This window comes from Aulonocara sp. 'chitande type north' Nkhata Bay, linkage group LG9 (assembly GCF_057382095.1).
Source record: "Aulonocara sp. 'chitande type north' Nkhata Bay isolate Kocher_YH1m ecotype deep benthic linkage group LG9, A_spYH_male_GT1.1, whole genome shotgun sequence".
In the NCBI taxonomy this organism is placed as follows: Eukaryota; Metazoa; Chordata; class Actinopteri; order Cichliformes; family Cichlidae; genus Aulonocara; species Aulonocara sp. 'chitande type north' Nkhata Bay.
The window spans coordinates 29049691-29068049 of NC_141352.1; the positions used below are offsets into that span (position 1 = coordinate 29049691).

The 18359-nt window shown below is 39.2% G+C and overlaps 2 protein-coding genes across 3 annotated transcripts in view; one reads left to right on the top strand and one right to left on the bottom strand.

Annotated features, from left to right (window-relative positions):
- Positions 1 to 17941, top strand: part of LOC147322318 (uncharacterized) — a 47012-nt gene extending 29071 nt beyond the window's left edge. The window contains exons 1-4 of one of the 2 annotated variants that reach the window (XM_086306856.1): positions 3663 to 3709; positions 6894 to 6996; positions 13104 to 13952; positions 14278 to 17941. In XM_086306856.1, the coding sequence (XP_086162982.1) occupies positions 6979 to 6996; positions 13104 to 13952; positions 14278 to 14970 (1560 nt within the window). In that variant the 5' untranslated portion in view covers positions 3663 to 3709; positions 6894 to 6978 and the 3' untranslated portion in view covers positions 14971 to 17941. Of the gene's footprint in view, positions 1 to 3662; positions 3710 to 6893; positions 6997 to 13103; positions 13953 to 14277 lie in introns of those variants that run through there. The other variant, XM_086306857.1, reaches the window with a different exon arrangement.
- LOC147322323 (uncharacterized) overlaps positions 10199 to 18359 on the bottom strand; it is a 333216-nt gene continuing 325055 nt past the window's right edge. The window contains exon 5 of the mRNA XM_086306842.1: positions 10199 to 11190. Within this exon, the coding sequence (XP_086162968.1) occupies positions 11065 to 11190 (126 nt within the window). The 3' untranslated portion in view covers positions 10199 to 11064. The remainder of the gene's footprint in view (positions 11191 to 18359) is intronic.

Sequence of the window (18359 nt, forward strand, 5' to 3'; positions counted from 1 at the left end):
CGAGTTATTTTGAAAAAGTAATTAATTATAGTTACTAGATACTTCTTCAAATAAGTCACTTAGTTAGTAACTGAGTTACAAGATTCTGAAAGTAATGAATTACTTGAAAAGTAACTATAGCGTTACTTTAAAAAAACGTTTAACCCTCTGGGCTCCAGGGGATAATTGGCCAATTTTAACTACTTTTGATTTTACCTCCATATTTCACCTTTACAAACGATTTACTTTGCCTTGTTTGGCATCATTCTTTTCAGCACAACCTCACATGTCTGAATTTACAGTCATGTTCTCATTTTGACATACTGTACTGACACAATTGATCTAAAATCAGACAAAAACATAAAATCCGAGTAGAAAAAGTTATATATTTTACTGTAACAACCACAAACATGTTTAATGAATCACATTTCATAATTTTACATGCAAATATTAATTGACAATTTTAAAATCATATGCAACAGTTTGTCGATGCAAGGCTGAGGGTGCTTTTGTAAGATCCAGGAAGAGGTGGCTGGAGGAGGGAGAACAAAATTCTGCTTTTTCAGGCTTGAAAAATACAGATCCAAAACCAACTAAATATTAATGGCACTGTCTCTGACAATCCTAGAGAAATTTCACATTTCTGTGCCAAATTCTATACTAAACTGTACAACTCAAACTATAATGAGGATGTCTCAACACTGTTTCTCAATAATATTAAAAACCTAAAAACTATTGTTGTGGAAGATAGAAGTCTCTGTGACAGCCCTCTGACTGTGGAGGAAGTTTGTAATTCTATTTCTGCACTTAAGGCCAACAAATCTCCTGGCACAGATGGTTTAACTGCAGAGTTTTATAAATCATTTACTAATCTCCTGGCTCCGTTCTTACTGCAGGTTTTCTTTCATAGAAATTATGGAGAATAACACCCTCCCTCCTACTCTTACTCAGGGTCTCATAACACTTATTCCAAAGCCAAACAAAGACTTACTTCTTATTGATAATTGGAGACCCGTCTGTCTGCTCAATAATGACTATGAGATTATGGTTTTAGTACTTACTAACAGAATTAAAGAGGTCTTGGATACAATTATCGATGAGACACAATCAGGCTTTATAAGAAATAGATACATTTCTAATGACATTAGACTGGTTTTAGATCTACTTGATTACTCTGATTTGGTATCTGACAATAGCTTCATTCTCTTCCTGGATTTTTAAAAGGCTTTTGATACAATTGAACATCAATTTATGTTCCACTCTTTGGAAAAATTTAGCATTTTTCTGTAAAGCTTCAAAACCTTGTACACAAATGGCAATAGCTCAATTAAAATGACTAACGGCTCCACCCCGAGATTTGACCTGTTATACAAGGAATCACCATAGCTGATAAGGAGCTCATCATCAGCCAGCTAGCTGATGACACCACACTCTTCTTGAAGAATGCAAATCAAATCCGTCCAGCCCTTAGTGTTATTAGTGATTTCTCTGAGGCATCTGGTTTATGTCTAAATCTAAAAAATGTGAATTACTAGCAATTAAAGGCTGCACTGCAAATGCTATCTGTAACATTTCTGTTAAAAAAGAAGTCACATACCCAGGACTGTTAATATCCCAAGACCAAAAGTCAAGATGCTCATCAAACTTCACTCCGATTATACAAAGTGTCGCGGTTCGAATTTTGAGGAAGAGACCTACGACTGAAAGTCCAGAGTGGGTCAACACAAAATATTTTATTAAAACACCTATAAATGGTGAAAATAGACACTGCAAAACATCAGGCTCCATCTCGCTCCGCAGGGAGCGCAGACAGAGTCCTCGGAGGTGTTCAAAAAGTGTTTTATTACACACACACAGTACACGTACAGTGTGCGGGGAAGCCTTGATCTTTCGTCTTCTCCTTTCTGCTCTTTACAGAAAGCTTTATAGCCTTTAATGACGTCAGGACAATTCCCAGACCTCCTCTATGTTCAGAACAACAAGACTTTCCCAGAATTAATACCAGATGTTTCCACTCATGTTTCCTGGGAACCTAACCAATAGTGTGTAGAGTGTGTAGTTTTGTGAAATTGTGGGTTCAGGCCAAAGAGAGTTGACTATCCTTATCTGACCTGGGCCTGCCTGGACCTGCAGCCAAGCTGGTTGCTTTCTAGAATGTGTTTTATTCTGCGTGCTCTGAAATAACTGATAAATGATACATGATAAACTGATGATAAGCTGATGATAAGTAATACAGACTAATGAAGTAATGATGAAATAATGACAGTGCATGTAAATGATAACACAGTGACAGTAAAATAACATGTTTTTCTTGACAAAAGAAACACAAAAAAAAGTTCAACCAGTGGCTGCAAAGGGATTTATCTCTGAAAGGTAGAGTTTTAATTACTAAAGCTGAAGGGATATCCCGACTGGCATATGCTGCTCTCTCCTTACATCTGGATAAGAAAATTAGTAAAGACATCGACCGCATGCTCTTTAATTTTATATGGAAAAACCATAAGCAGGTCCTCTTAGCGTGGACCCTCATTTATAAACACAACTTCTCACCACACATATAACTCACCTGGAACAACAGAGATATTTTATTTCTTTTATTATCACTTTTCCTGGAAACTTGGGTCCAAAATGGGATCCTATTGGTGGCTCAGCTGGTTAATAAAGAGGGAGTACGACTTACTTACAATGAATCCCTTACACTATATAATTTCCCGTAAGTGTTTGGGAATTCTCAATGGTGCTTGGTGCCATACCCTCAGGTACTTTAATGTTATATAAAAACACTGACAGTTCAATATCTACCTCAGTCACTCTCCCTGATCCAGCTGAGTCAGCAGTGGGAAAAATCTGCTTTTCACAGGAACTTGGTAACAGCAATAAGAGAATACGTAGTTTATTCCAAGAAGATATCGTGTCTCTCCCATATATATAATATCTTACTGGAACCAACATGTTCCAGATATCACCTGGAAGACAGTCAGGATGAGCCCATAAATATCTAATTGTAAACAAGGTGAAGGAAATCTCATATAAAATTCTTCATAAATGTTACCCAGCCAGTCACTATATGGTAACATTTAAAAGAGACATAAATACTAATTGAACTTTCTGTGGGCATCATCCAGAAACTGTAGCACATCTTTTTTGGTACTGTTCCTCTACACAGAGATTCTGGAAGAATTTAGCAGTTTTGTTATTGTCCATATTTTAAGGGAGTTTTCTTAATGATGGGAAAATGTTTTTATTCTGTTTCTTTAAGTTCACCAGGAAGAATGATAAATGTTTTTTATAATACATTTCTTAATACGTTTAGCTAAATGTTCTATCCATAAATGTAAGTTTATTAATAAAACACCATATTTCTGCTTTTTTATAAGGATATGGAATTGTACATACAATCAATATCAGACTCAACCAACAAAAAGGAGCAATATTTATATATGTTGATTTTTGCACGTACTCATATAATTATTTTTTTTACCCCTGGTTTTGTATGTTCATGTTCTGTTCTTTCTTAAACTTCATGTGTTTGTATGTTGTATACTTATTGTGTTTCAATAAAGTTCAGTAAAAAAGTACGTTCTAAATGAAGCTTCAGACGTCACTAATCACGTGACTCTGGCCAAACGAATCAAGCCTCGACACAGTGCTTCTGAAGCAGTTAATCTTTTTGACACACGCACCGGAGCGTCAGCTTCAAGCGGACCATCGCTACCTCTCACATCTAAAGGTAAGTGTCAAGGTAACTTTGAACTGAGTTCAGTCAATCTCGAGTTTTTCGAAGTTTTCTGAATGAAGTTTTCTGTTGCTCTCTGTGAGAGGAGACCGTTAAAGGCGAGGCTCTCCAGAGTGTAGCAAAACAGGAAACAGCTGCTGGGTGTGTAAGTGTGCAAACGAATAGATTAGAAGTGCAAGTGAGCCACGAGTAAAGAAAGGTCAAGTTTCGTGAGTTGTTTTTCTCAACACTGATCACGCGCTCAACACTCTACACATACTTGCATCACACGCGCGCTCTCGAGCATCCGTATTGTACAATTCTGGGCGTCACGTGAGTTGCAGGCGTTACCATATAACGGAAATCTCCATTGTTCTGTAGCTGAAGGCTTTTCAGTGAGTTTTTTGGACATCCTGATAATAATGAATTACAGTCGTTCAGCCTGGAAGTAATAAATGCATGAACTAGTTTTTCAGCGTCACTCTGAGACAGGATATTTCTAATTTTAGAGATGTTGCGCAAATGGAAGAACGCAGTCTTGCATATTTGTTTAATATGTGCATTGAAGGACATGTCCTGGTCAAAAATGACTCCAAGGTTCCTCACAGCGTTACTGGAGGCCAAGGTAATGCCATCCAGAGTAAGAATCTGGTTAGATACCATATTTCTAAGCTTTTCAGGGCCGAGTACAATAACCTCAGTTTTATCTGAATTAAGAAGCAGAAAGTTAGCGGCCATCCAGGTCTTTATGTCTTTAAGACATTCCTGCAGTTAATCGACCTCTGTTGGGGGTAACGTTCAGATAGCTGCTCTGCTCTATGTTGGTACAGGGCATTGAAGATGATAACAGTGGGTGGATTATATTCTTAAACTTAGTTACAGCGCTTTCAGAAAGACATCTACTTTGATAAAGTCTACTCTCCACCGCTGTGTAATCAATTATTGTAAATGTAAATGTTATCAGGAAATGATCAGACAGGAGAGGGTTTTCAGGAAACACTGTTAAATGTTCAGTTTCTATGCCATATGTTAAAACAAGATCTAGAGTGTGATTAAAGTGGTGGGTGGGTTCTTTTACATTTTGAGAGAAGCCAATTGAGTCTAATAACAGATTAAATGCCATGCTGAGGCTGTAATTTTTAGCATCTACATGGATGTTAAAATCACCCACAATAATTGTTTTATCTGAGCTCAGAACTAAATTAGATATAAAGTCTGAGAAATCAGACAAACTCTGTGTAAGGCCCAGGTGGACGATAGATGATAACAAGTAAGACTGGTTTTACAGCTGGGGTGGAGAATGTTAAGCATCAGGCTTTCAAATGAATTGAAAGTCTGTCTTGGTCTTTCATTAATTAATAGGCTAGTGTGAAAAATTGCTGCCACACCGCCCCCTCGGCCTGTGCTTCGAGATTTCTGGTAGTTAGAATGACTCGGGGGTGTTGATTCATTTAAACTAACATAATCATCCTGCTGCAACCAGGTTTCTGTAAGGCAGAGTAAATCAATTTGTTGATCAATTATTAAGTCATGTACTAACAGAGACTTGGAGGAGAGAGATCTAATATTTAATAATCCACATTTCACTGTTTTACTCTTTGGTTCAGAGGTGGATACTGTATTGTTCTTTCTTTGTAATTGTTTATGTTTAAGTTGTTTGTTGCTGGTTTTTAGTTTGTTTTTGTCTTTTTGGAAGCTGACACAGTCTCTATGGAGATAGGTTTGGGGGGGTAGCAGGAGGAGAGAAGCTGCAGAGAGGCGTGTAAGACTGCAAGTCTGCTTCCTGGTCCCAACTCTGGATAGTCATATTTTGGGGGGTTTAATAAATTTGTCCATATTTCTAGAAATGAGAGCTGCTCCATCCAAAGTGGGATGGATGCCGTCTCTCCTAACAAGATCAGGTTTCCTCCAGAAGGTTTGCCAATTATCTATGAAGCCCACATCATTTCTGGGACACCACTCAGACAGCCAGCAATTTAAGGAGAACATGCGGCTAAACATGTCACTCCTGGTCTGATTGGGGAGGGGACCAGAGAAAACTACAGAGTCCGACATTGTTTTGGCAAAGTTGCACACCAATTCAATATTGATTTTAGTGACCTCCGATTGGTGTAACCGGGTGTCATTACTGCCGATGTGAATTATGATCTTACTGAATTTACGTTTACCCTTAGCCAGCAGTTTTAAATTTCCTTCAATGTCGCCTGCTCTGGCCCCTGGAAGACAATTGACTATGGTTGCTGGTGTCTCTAGCTTCACATGTCTGAGAACAGAATCACCAATTACCAGAGTTCGACCCCCGGCGGGTGTGTCGCCGAGTGGGGAAAAACGGTTAGACACATGAACGGGTTGGTGGTGTACCTGGGGCTTCTGTTTAGGACTATGCTTCCTCCTCACCGTCACCCAGCCGCCCTCTTTCCCCAGCTGCTTGGGGTCTGCCGGGGAACAGCTAGCGGGGCCTACGCTATCTTCGGCTGCACCAGCTACAGGGGCCTGACTAGCTATGGGTGAATGAAGGGTGCGAAGCCTCCTGAGTCTCCAATTCAGTAATCCTGGCCTCAAGAGCTGCAAATATGCTACATTTGTTACAGATATCATTACTGCTAAAGGAGGCCGAGGAGTAACTAAACATCTGACACAATGAGCAAGAAAGTGCAGGAGGGACAGGTGAAGTAGCCATGGTGCTAACGAGTCGGCTACGAGCTAAGCTAAGCTAGCGAAACAGTACAGAGAAAGTGAGTGAATACTTTGGCTATAAATTAGGTAGTGAGTACACAGAAAGTGTGCTTCGGATGAAGCACGTGAAGATTATACTATGAAAAAGAATGTATTTAAAAGTTGTTAATTAAATTGCTAAGCAAATAAGCTACTCAGAAACACCACTGTGTTTGAGCAGGAACAGGAAGTGATACTCTACCGCAGAGCGAGCGAACACCAAGTGACAGCGCCACCAAGAGTCTTATCGTTGCAAATCGGTGTGTCGGCCCACTGGGCATTTGATTCTAATAACAGGCCTCAGTCTCTCCTGCTACTGGTCTGCCATACTGCTAAATTTGGTATCCGTGCTCAAACCTTTTGTGTCTGTTTGCCCACTTGGGGAAGCAAAATTTTTTTGTTTTTTGTTGTCAGATGAACATATGAGACACTTTGACTCTTCAGTGCAGTGTGGAGCCTAACAAAGATCTGTTTTGTGTCCCAGCTGATCAGCAGGAGAAGAGTCTGACGGAGCAGCAGAGGAACATTTTCAGCTACTTGGACTCAGCTCAGCCACTACAGAGAAAACAATGAGCTCAACACAGAAGGTGACAGACAGAGCAGGGTGATATGACCAAAAATATTTATCACGATATACATTTGAAAATTTGCGATAACAATATAACTGACGATATAATTGATGCAAGACAAAATACTTTACAACTCCACAACTTTATTAGTGCAAAAAAAACCCCATCAATGTATTTGCACTTAAACAAGTATGGGCTCAAAATGTGGTCATAAATATTTTGTACTTGTAAAAAAGATTTGTATGTGTAAAAAAGATTTTTGTATGTGTAAAAAAGATTTGTGTATGTGTAAAAAAGATTTGTGTGCGGACTTAGAAAAAAAAACCCTGCAAGTTACAAGTGCGGATTTTGACCCTATTTTTCTTCCTTTCATCTGATTGGTCAATGTCATGTCAATCACAAATGTAACAATCAGATGAAAGGAAGAAAAATAGGGTCAATCCGCACTTGTAACTTGCAGGGTTTTTTTTTCTAAGTCCGCACACAAATCTTTTTTACACATACAAAAATCTTTTTTACACATACAAATCTTTTTTACGCACACACAAATTCGTTTTTACAAGTACAAAATATTTATGACCACATTTTGAGCCCATAAACAAGCAGCTGTTTTTTATGTGTATTAAAATTATATAAAAATTTAACAGTGCAAATGCAAATGTCAGCCAATTTCCTCTGGAAATGCCTTTTGGTTAAACTGTCAGCAAGCAATTTGCATTTGCACTGTTACATTTTTATATAACTTTAATGCACATAAAAAAACAGCTGCTTGTTTAAGTGAAAATACATTGATGGATTTTTTGCACTAATAAAGTTGTGGAGTTGTAAAGTATTTTGTCTAGTGTCAATTATATCGTCAGTTATATCGTTATCGCAAATTTCCAAATGTATATCGTGATAAATATTTTTGGTCATATCGCCCTGCTCTACTTTCATGTGTTACTGTTTAGGCTTAAATTGGTTTGATGTTTGGTGCCTTTTTCTTAATGTAAAAAAACCCTCAGGTTACAATCAGACATTTTTCTTGCATTTGATTTGATAAATTTTGATCTTTTGATTGATAAACTAAAATGTTATGGATTTTCACCAGCTGCTTTGTGCTGGAAAAAAAAGTTATTTGGACAGAAGATAGCAGAAGGTTTATTGTAATGGTTATTTCTCAGTTATGAACTGCGGTTTACCCCAAGGCAGCTGCCTCGCTCCACTTCTCTATTCAGTTTTCACTGACGATCTGCAATATGTCTTGGCTTAATCTTGGGTATGCCAATGATTCCACCATGTTTTATTCAGCCAGTGACAATTCTGAATTGACCAACGTGTCACAACAAAATTTGCTGAATATGTTTGACTGGATAAGTAAAAACAACATGATTTTAAATGTATTTAAATCCAAATCTATGTTAATTAGAAGCAGATTAGTCAACAGCCCACAACTGAGTCTTTCCATAGCCAGTGTTAGAACACGTCACCCAGATGAAACTACTCGGCGTTACCATAAATCACCACCTTTCATGGTCTCAGCACATCGATTGTTTTTAAGAAAATGGGACAAGGCATAGCTATGGCTATGAAATGCTCTTTCTGTATCACTTCAATTATGAAAGATGTCATTAATGCACTAGTAATGTCTCATCTGGAGTATTGTTCAATCATTTGGTCAGCAGCTAATAAGACAGATCTTAACAGACTTCAGTTAGTCCAGAATAAGGCGTCCAGATTAGTGTTAAGATGTTCATGCTATAATAATATTGATAAAATGCATAATCAACTTTCTTGGCTTCCTGTACAGACTAAAATATTCTATGGCTTACTTGTATTTAGGGCTGCTCGATTATGGCAAAAATGATAATCACGATTATTTTCACTGAAATTGAGATCTCGATTATTTGACGATATTTATTTAACCCTTGAAGACCTACCATAGAACCAAGTCCGCCAGAGCTTATTTTTTTTTTTTACATGTTGTAGTGCCATTTGTGGGAGCATTTCAAGTTGCTATACATCAATACAACTGTTATAGCCCATATTTTAATAACATGTATGCATTAAGTCCATAGTAACTACATTAATTGCAAAAAAGTGCAATAAACTACAAATAAAATTGAAAATCGTTTTTGTTTTGTTACATATATTTCTACTTGGAGAAATTTAAGAAGCTTATCCCTCAAAACTTTAAATACAAAAAAGTTGCAAAAAATAGTTTACAACAGGAAATTTATTTTGAGTGTCTTCATAGTTTTATTTTGGAGATACAGCAATTTTTATATACTGCAGGAAAAACAAAAAACAATCCTATGATGCAAATTTGCAAAGAAAACAGCAGGTGCATCAAAATAAACTATTTAAAGCAGTGCAATTCGAGTTTTAAGCATCCCAGCAACTATTCAGAAAAGTATAGAGTTAAACATGACTTATAAAAGCATCAGTATTGGCTTTTAAGGCCTACAAGTAAAAAACTTCATTTTCCGCGAAAATGACGTCACTTCCTGTTTCGGGCAGGAAATGACGTACATGCGATAGTTCGCGTTGACGTCTTGTTCAATGTGGGAAGTGTTATGAACAGCTGATTGGATCGGCAAAGCGTGTTTCTGGAATATTATGTTTTTGTTCCTGCAAGCGCTTTTTATGCAATTTTTGCAAAGCTATATGTGGAAGGAAACCGTGACAGAGGACAAGCTGGTGGCATAAGATGTAAGTACAACTCCTCCGGTTTCATATGCAAAAAAAATTATTGCGCTAGCTTACGCGGTTCAGGTTCTACAGGGATTTAAAAATAGTTACGCAAAACGGAGCGTGCTGCTCTGACCGGCTTTAAAGGGTTAACAATAACAATGTATTGAATAATGACTTTAAAAAAATAATATAAAATAGTGTGCAAATACTGATAACAGCGCAAATGTTTGCAATATAAAAAATAAATGAAAAATGTAAACATCTATGTTTAGTGAACTTTGCAGTGTTGCTCTGTGGTGCAGCTACGACACCGTAGCAAAGTTTACACACTGTCTACTTGATCCACGTCTGACTCCGCGAACCCATAATGTTTCCACACCACTGAAGTTTTATTTTTTTTACCTCTCTTTTCAACCAACGGCAGTCACTCTTCTTTCCAAATAAGCTCTGCTTAACTTTCCGAGCTTCCCTCGGGTCCTCTTAATTGTTGTGACGTCTGTTCGAAATGCAGAGAAGTGCGCTCGATTTGCCACACGGAGCAGCGCGAGAGTAAAGCACGAGGGAGGGGCTAATAATCGGCTCAGTCATTTTTAATGATCGCTGAAAGCCCAGATCGTAATTGTGATTAAAATGCGATTAATTGAGCAGCCCTACTTGTATTTATAAAGAAAGCAATTCTGTTAAACACACCACATTTATTTCTGCTCAGCTGCAGTATCCAGGTGAAATACATAATCATATTACACAGTTTTCAGCAAACTGCAATTTAGTAAATGCTCGAGTTAAAAGTAACTTTTAGAGCAACGTTTAAGTGGAATAAATTGCCTTATAACATTAGAGAATTATTCAAACTATTCAGAACTTCAATGAACACTTAACTATGGAAGCCCGTTTCCGCCACTAAAAAAAAAAAAAAAAAGGATCCATAACTCAAAATTTCGAGTTAATTTCTCGAAATTTCGACATATTAACTTGAAATTTCGACATACACTCAACAAAAATATAAACGCCATACCTTTGTTACTGCTCCCATTCCCCATGGGATGGACGTAGAGACCTAAAATTCATTCCAGATACACAATATAACCATCCCTCCCAAACAGTGGTCACAAATCAGTCCAAATGTGTGGTAGTGGGCACATCTGCTATATTGAGATAATCCATCCCACCTCACAGGTGTGCCACATCAGGATGCTGATCTGACATCATGAGTAGTGCACAGGTGTACCTCAGACTGCCCACAACAAAAGGCCACCCTGGAATGTGCAGTTTTGTCTCACAGCAAAATGCCACAGATGCCACAAGCAATGAGGGAGCGTGCAATTGGCATGCTGACAGCAGGAATGTCAACCAGATCTGTCGCCCGTGCATTGAATGTTCATTTCTCAACCATAAGCCGTCTCCACAGGCGTTTCAGAGAATATGGCAGCACATCCAACCGGCCTCACAACCGCAGACCTCATGTAACCACACCAGCCCAGGACCTCCACATCCAGCAGGTTCACCTCCAAGATCGTCTGAGACCAGCCACCCAGACAGCTGCTGGAACAATTGGTTTGCACAACCAAACAATTTCTGCACAAACTGTCAGAAACCGTCTCAGGGACGCTCAACTGCATGCCCGTCGTCCTCATCGGGGTCTTGACCTGACTCCAGCTCGTCGCCGTAACAGACTTGTGTGGGCAAATGCTCACATTCGATGGCGTCTGGCACGTTGGAGAGGTGTGCGCTTCACGGATGAATCATGGTTCACATTGTTCAGGGCAGATGGCAGCTGAGAATGTCCCAGTTCTTGCATGGCCAGCATACTCACCGGACATGTCACCCATTGAGCATGTTCGGGATGTGCTTGACCGGCGTATACGACAGCGTGTACCAGTTCCCACGAATATCCAACAACCTCGCACAGCCATTGAAGTGGAGTGGACCAACATTCCACAGGCCACAATTGACAATCTGATAGACTCCATGCGACGATGTGTTGCACTGCATGAGGCAAATGGTGGTCACACCAGATACTGACCGGTTCTGGGTCCCCAGACCCCCAATAGCGCAAAAAACTGCACATTCCAGGGTGGCCTTTTGTTGTGGGCAGTCTGAGGTACACCTGTGCACTACTCATGATGTCAGATCAGCATCCTGATGTGGCACACCTGTGAGGTGGGATGGATTATCTCAATATAGCAGATGTGCCCACTACCACACATTTGGACTGATTTGTGACCACTGTTTGGGAGGGATGGTTATATTGTGTATCTGGAATGAATTTTAGGTCTCTACGTCCATCCCATGGGGAATGGGAGCAGTAACAAAGGTGTTGCGTTTATATTTTTGTTGAGTGTATTAACCCGAAATTTCGATTTATTAACTCGAAATTTCGAGTTAGCGCTGCCAATCAGTAATTTCCTCGTCATTTCCTCGTTACCCGGAAGCTGAAGCCCTCAGCTACAAATGCTACAGCTAAGCTACCGGTATTACATCCAGTCGTGAATGCACAGATTGCTGAGTGTTTTCAGCCTGGCTTCACAAATGATGAAATCCCTGTGTTATTAGCTGAATCACATGGTGTTACTATCAGCAAACGTACTCGCAAAAGCGCCAATTTGTTGGGATCCGTTTTTGAGTGCACGTTCCTCTGCGCCATATGCTTCTTGGTAACAAGAAAGCGACCTCATTCACCTATATTTTTGATTGGCAGAGCTAACTCGAAATTTCGAGTTATATTTCTCAAAATTTCATCTTATGGATACTAGCTGTTTTGTTTTTATTTAGTGGCGGAAACGGGCTTCCATACTTAAAAGCCGATTCACAGAGCTTTTAGTTGTTGTAAATATTGTAAGAGATGATTTGTTTTTGAAATTTGTGTAATGTGCCTGAATGTTATTGATATTATTATTATTATTATTATTATTATTGATTGCTTATATTTTAACAATTGTGAAACCTCACTGTGGATGTAAGAGCCAAATTATGTGGATATCTTGAATCCACTTTATTGTATAATATTTTATGTGATAGTATTTGACGGAAGATGAGCAACATCTGTTGTGGAAGCTAATGGGGTTCTTTTTGAATAAACAAATAAACAAACATAGGATTTATTATCACTGAATAATTATGTATAAATCTATAAAAATTAAAGAAATATGTAATAGGAAACGCACACATTTTTATATTATAAAATAATATAAAAGTGTGTGTGCATGTGCGCGTGCAATCAGCAGGAATGGGCATGATTTTAGTGTTTGAACAGTCATGAATTATTTTTAACAGCAGGTTGGATGTAATGTGTTAGAACTACCAGCAGGTGGGGATAAGAGACCTTTAAGGTGTTTGGTGCCACACTCCACCTTCAGGTTTAAAACTAGTGTTAATGGAGGGAGTTTGAAGGTTGAGTTTGTTCCACGACTGCATTTCACTCACTGCCTCTGTTTGTATCTCTGTCACTGCAGGACCAACATGGAGCGAGAAGTCGGCGCTCTCAGGAGGCCGACAAACCTCACAGAAGAAAGGGAGAGAAAAAACACACCTGTGACGAGTGTGGGAAGGATTTTACTTTGAAGGCTAATCTAAAACAGCATCAGGTCGTCCACAGTGGAGAGAGACCGTTCAGCTGTGACTTGTGTGGAAAGTCTTTTTCCTGGAAGGATTCCCTAAAACAACACCAACTCATCCACAGTGGAGTTAAAGCGTACAGCTGTGATCAGTGTGGCAGAGCTTTTACTCACAGTAGCAGCTTACAGAAGCATCTACTTACCCACTCTGGAATTAAGCCATACAGCTGTGACGAGTGTGGGAAGGAGTTTGCTAGGAAGGATAAACTAAAACAGCATCAGGTCATCCACACTGGAGAGAGACCGTTCAGCTGTGAGTTGTGTGGAAAGTCTTTTTCCTTGAAGCGTTACCTAAAAGGACACCATCTCATCCACAGTGGAGTTAAAGCGTACAGCTGTGATCAGTGTGGCAGAGCTTTTACTCACAGTAGCAACTTACAGAGTCATCTAGTTACCCACTCTGGAATTAAGGCATACAGCTGTGACATCTGTGGAAAAACTTTCAGCCAGAGAGGGAAACGAAATATACACCTACGCATTCACACCAGACATGATGTGTACTGCTGTGAACAGTGTGGCAAAGAGTTTATAACACACACACAGTTACAACAACACATGTTTATCCACACTGAGGAGAGACGTTATAAATGTGACCTGTGTGAGAAGACTTTTAAAGCTCCACATTACCTGAGACTACACCAACAGATCCACACCAGAAAGAGACTCTACAAGTGCAGTTACTGTGAGGTATGTATTTATATTGTTATCTTGTCATTTTAGCCTGACTGTTTGGAACAACTCTGCTCATTAAACTTTGTTAGCATGTTAGCAATTCTACTGCATGGAAAAGCAGCTCTGAGTGATTATTCAGATTTTCATGTCAGTTATGATTTTAGTATTACTGTAGTATTATGGTGGTAGTATTGTAGTTATTGCAGCCCAGTAAACTGAGTGTGTTAACTGAAACAGTCAAATGTAATTGGACGTCTGCAGAGATGCTCTTTATTTCAGGTGACGTTCAGGATAAAAATGTTGAAGGACTGACTTACACTGTCTTTGTGTCTTTGTTTAGAAGCAGAGCGACACAGATGGATCCAGTTCTCAACCCTGTCATCACCGTGGTGGTGGGAAAGACTTTCATTGTGACCTTTGTGGAAAAACTTTCAGTCACCAACACACCCTAAAAACACATCAACGTAGACACACTGGAGACAAACTGAAATACTGCAAAGAATGTGGGAGAAGCTTCACCACATCAGGTGCATTAAAACGGCATGAACTGATTCACAGTGGGGTTAAAAAGCACCTCTGTGATCAGTGTGGGTCATCCTTCACCACTGCATGTAAGCTTAAAACACACAAACGAGTCCACACAGGAGAGAAACCATACAAGTGCAGACACTGTGACAAAAGCTTCTCAGATTCAGGTAATCGTTACTATCATGAACGTGCACACATGGAAGGAAACTACAGCTGTGACCAGTGTGACAAGAGCTTCAGGAATCTCAGTTCATACTCCGAACACAAACGATCCCACGTTACTAATAAACTGTTTCACTGTTACCAATGTGCCCAAACATTCACCTCATTGTCTGCTCTGTGCAAACATCAGCGTGATCACTCAGGGCTGAAATCACTCCCATCACTGGATCACAGTGAATCTGAAGAGACAGAAAGATCCTCTGGTTTCAGTGTCAGACTCAAAAAGCTTGAGATCAGGCTCCACAGAGTTCAGATAGAATCATTTAAACTTGTGTTGAACTGAACTGGTTGCTGGGCTGAACTTCTACATAATACAGATTTACATGGGATCTTATTTTCTGTTGTTTTACTGAGTCAGTTTTGTCCTTTTTTCTCTGTCCTGGTTTTGCTCGTCTGTAAATAATTGAAACTCAGTCAAATAGTTCATTGTTCTCCAGCAAAACGTTTTGGAAACTCATGTTTAACCTTTAAACTCTGACATGTTTTAGCACACAAGGCTTCATCGGGGAGTTCACTCATGATTGGACCATGAGAATAAAGGTTTTTAGTTCTTTCAAAGAGAGTCTTGGAGGTGTTTGATGTTTTTGTTTTTTCTACAGAAAGGAAGAAACTATTTTTCTTGCTTTGTGTAGTGTGGAAGTTTTTAATGTTTCTTTCATCTGTGATGTTCTTGAATGTGTTGACATGAAGATGGTACAAATAAACTGTCCTTTTAGCTTCAGCTCCTAATTTATTCATTATTTATGGATATAGCACAGCAGCAGTGTCTTGATTAACACATGGAGGGCTCGGGATCTGATGGTAAATAATGTTTTGTGTCCTTGTACACATCATACAGCTCAGCTGTTCCACAGATGTCAGGTTTACACAGTGGGATGGTTTGTAAGAACGCAGCTCTCCTGTGGATAAATCCTTACTCTTAGCCTCAGGACCTCACACAGTCCCAGCAGGTTTGGTCAGAAGATTTATACCTTATACCAAAACGTCACTGAGTCTCCTGGTTGAACTGGCTGCATGCATCTCTGAATGTAAATTGGTGCACTATTAATAGATCACTCTTGAACGGTATCGTCACCCTAATTTGCCCACTTAGTAAATCTCACTCATGGCCAAGAAATTGAAATAAATCTTGTTTCCCTGCTGGATAGTGATCCACTGTAACTCTGCTCCTCCTTCCTGTTTAGGATTTCTGTGGCTGAAGTAAAATTCCCTCCATCCATCACTTATCCCAGCTAACCCAAAGTAAAAGAAAGTTTTGCTCATCTTAACAAAGCATTACAATAATGGGCATTACCAATGCAAACTGAATAATACAGAAGATGAAAGAAGAGACTTTGATCAGTTAATAAAGCTCATGATCTTGATTCATTGTGGCTGCTACACAGATACTTCTGGGTCACTTCTCTCAGTTAGGAACCTTCCTCACCAAACTGACTGTTGGACCACACCCCTGGTTTCATGAGAAATTGTTTCAGCCACGATTTCTCTTCCTGTATTTCAGAGTAAAGACTGAAGTGACAAATGGAAACATGTTTAAAAAACGCAATGTGGGAAAGACATTGAGGTCTTTAGAAGTTACCCTGGGTTTTTCTGTCACCCTGCTAGATGTTACACACCTTTTTATTGGACTGATTTCTAAATTAAATGCGACGTAATATTTGCTCTTGGTTTGTTTCTCCTGTACAGAACCTTGCAGTACAACAGAAACCTAAAAACATTATTTGTAGTTGTTATTCTTAGTTGTTCTGCTGCCTAAATACCACAGGGTGTAATTATGAAGTTATTGAGCTGCACATACTTTACGACCTGCTTAAGTTCGAGGTCACAGCGTCTGTAGAGCAGCTGAAACATAATGAAGTCTACAAGGTTAAAGTTTTATCTTCACTTGTTGTTCTCTCTGCTGCTTGGTTTGATGGATCTGAGAGCTTTTGTTTTTATTACTGTTATTATAATTATCATTATTATTTTACTCTTTAAAAGCTTTAAAATAGTGTTTGTGTTTTGAAAAGTTGATTTAAGAATTGAACAGAAACATCTGTCATAAAAATCGCCCAAAGGCACGGAGACAAACTCAAAGGATGCAACCTGTAACTTTCTCTTCCTTCATGTCAGCACCATCATCAATTATTTATATAAAATGCATATAGCAACAGTAACACTTTAGTTTGCATTTCATGATTTCTGTAACTGGAAAATATTATTTTCTGTAAAGACAGAAGTGACCGCATAGTTGCAACATTAAAGTGAAATATTTAATAGTCTAATAACAGATTATGTGTTGAAGCTGTCGTTTCAGGAGGAGAGAAGCTGCAGAGAGGCGTGTAAGACTGCAACTCTGCTTCCTGGTCCCAGCTCTGGATAGTCATATTTTAGGGGGTTTAATAAATGTGTCCATATTTCTAGAAAGGAGAGCTGCGCCATCCAAAGTGGGATGGATGACGTCTCTCCTAACAAGACCAGGTTTCCTCCAGAAGGTTTGCCAATTATCTATGAAGCCCACATCGTTTCTTGGACACCACTCAGACAGCCAACAACTTAAGGAGAACATGTGGCTAAACATGTCACTCCTGGGCTGTATCCCAAAGGCTGCTCGAAATGCGGCCCTCAAATGTGTCCTTCATTTCCCTGAATTTTAAAGATGTGTCGGTGTAGACTTCGTGGCCCAACATATCCCAGATTGCATAGCGCGGCGGTGGATGTGGATAATTTTGCCGAAAAAAACGGTGGAAGCGGAGCGGCCAAAGAGTAAACGTTTAAAAGTAAGTACTGTTATGATGTCTCAACAGGACCTGGAAAAACTAGTCCATGCATTCATCTTTAGTAGGCTTGATTACTGTAACAGCATCTTTACAGGTCTACCTAAAAAATCAGTCAGACAACTGCAGCTCATTCAGAACTCTGCTGCTCGAGTCCTCACTAAGACCAAAAAAGTGGACCACATCAGTCCAGCTCTGAGGTCTTTACTCTGGCTGCCTGTCCGTCAGAGGATAGACTTTGAAGTTCTGATGCTGGTCTATAAAGCTCTGAATGGTTTAGGACCAAAATACTAGTGATGGTGATATAAAGCCTCGTGATGAACTGAAGCTTTCATCCAACTGGTCGACTCATGGTTCGAAGCATTGTGATGATTCATTTGCTCTACTTCGCCATCAAGTGGACGATTCAAGTGAAACAAGCTCTGTGATTATAATGATGTGACGTGTAAACCGCTAAACTGAATAAATAAATTGTTTTCATGATTATTTATCCCGAATATTGTCTCAGTATGTCTGATACAAAAGAGAAAGTGGAACCTATCAGGACAGAGTTTTGGTATGATTGTGTAACTGTTAGAGCTGGGTATCGTCACTGATTTCTAGAATCGATTCGATCCGATCTGGGTAAATTTTTCCTCAGACAGTCAGAAATGTTATAATTCAGATCACGGATCAGTACATTTCCATAATTTTATATCTATAAAAAGAAAGATGAGATTTGCGAGACTTTATCAAAGGTGTAAGCATCACAGCAGATGCCTTTGTATCAAAGTAGCTGAGGCTTAAACAGAAAAACGATTTTATAAAAATATTCTGCAGTAGATCAAAAACGAAAGAAAACCATTAATCAACATATGAACATTACCTGATGCTGCTGAAGTGAAGCAGAGAAAAGTTACAGAGGTTTAGAGACACG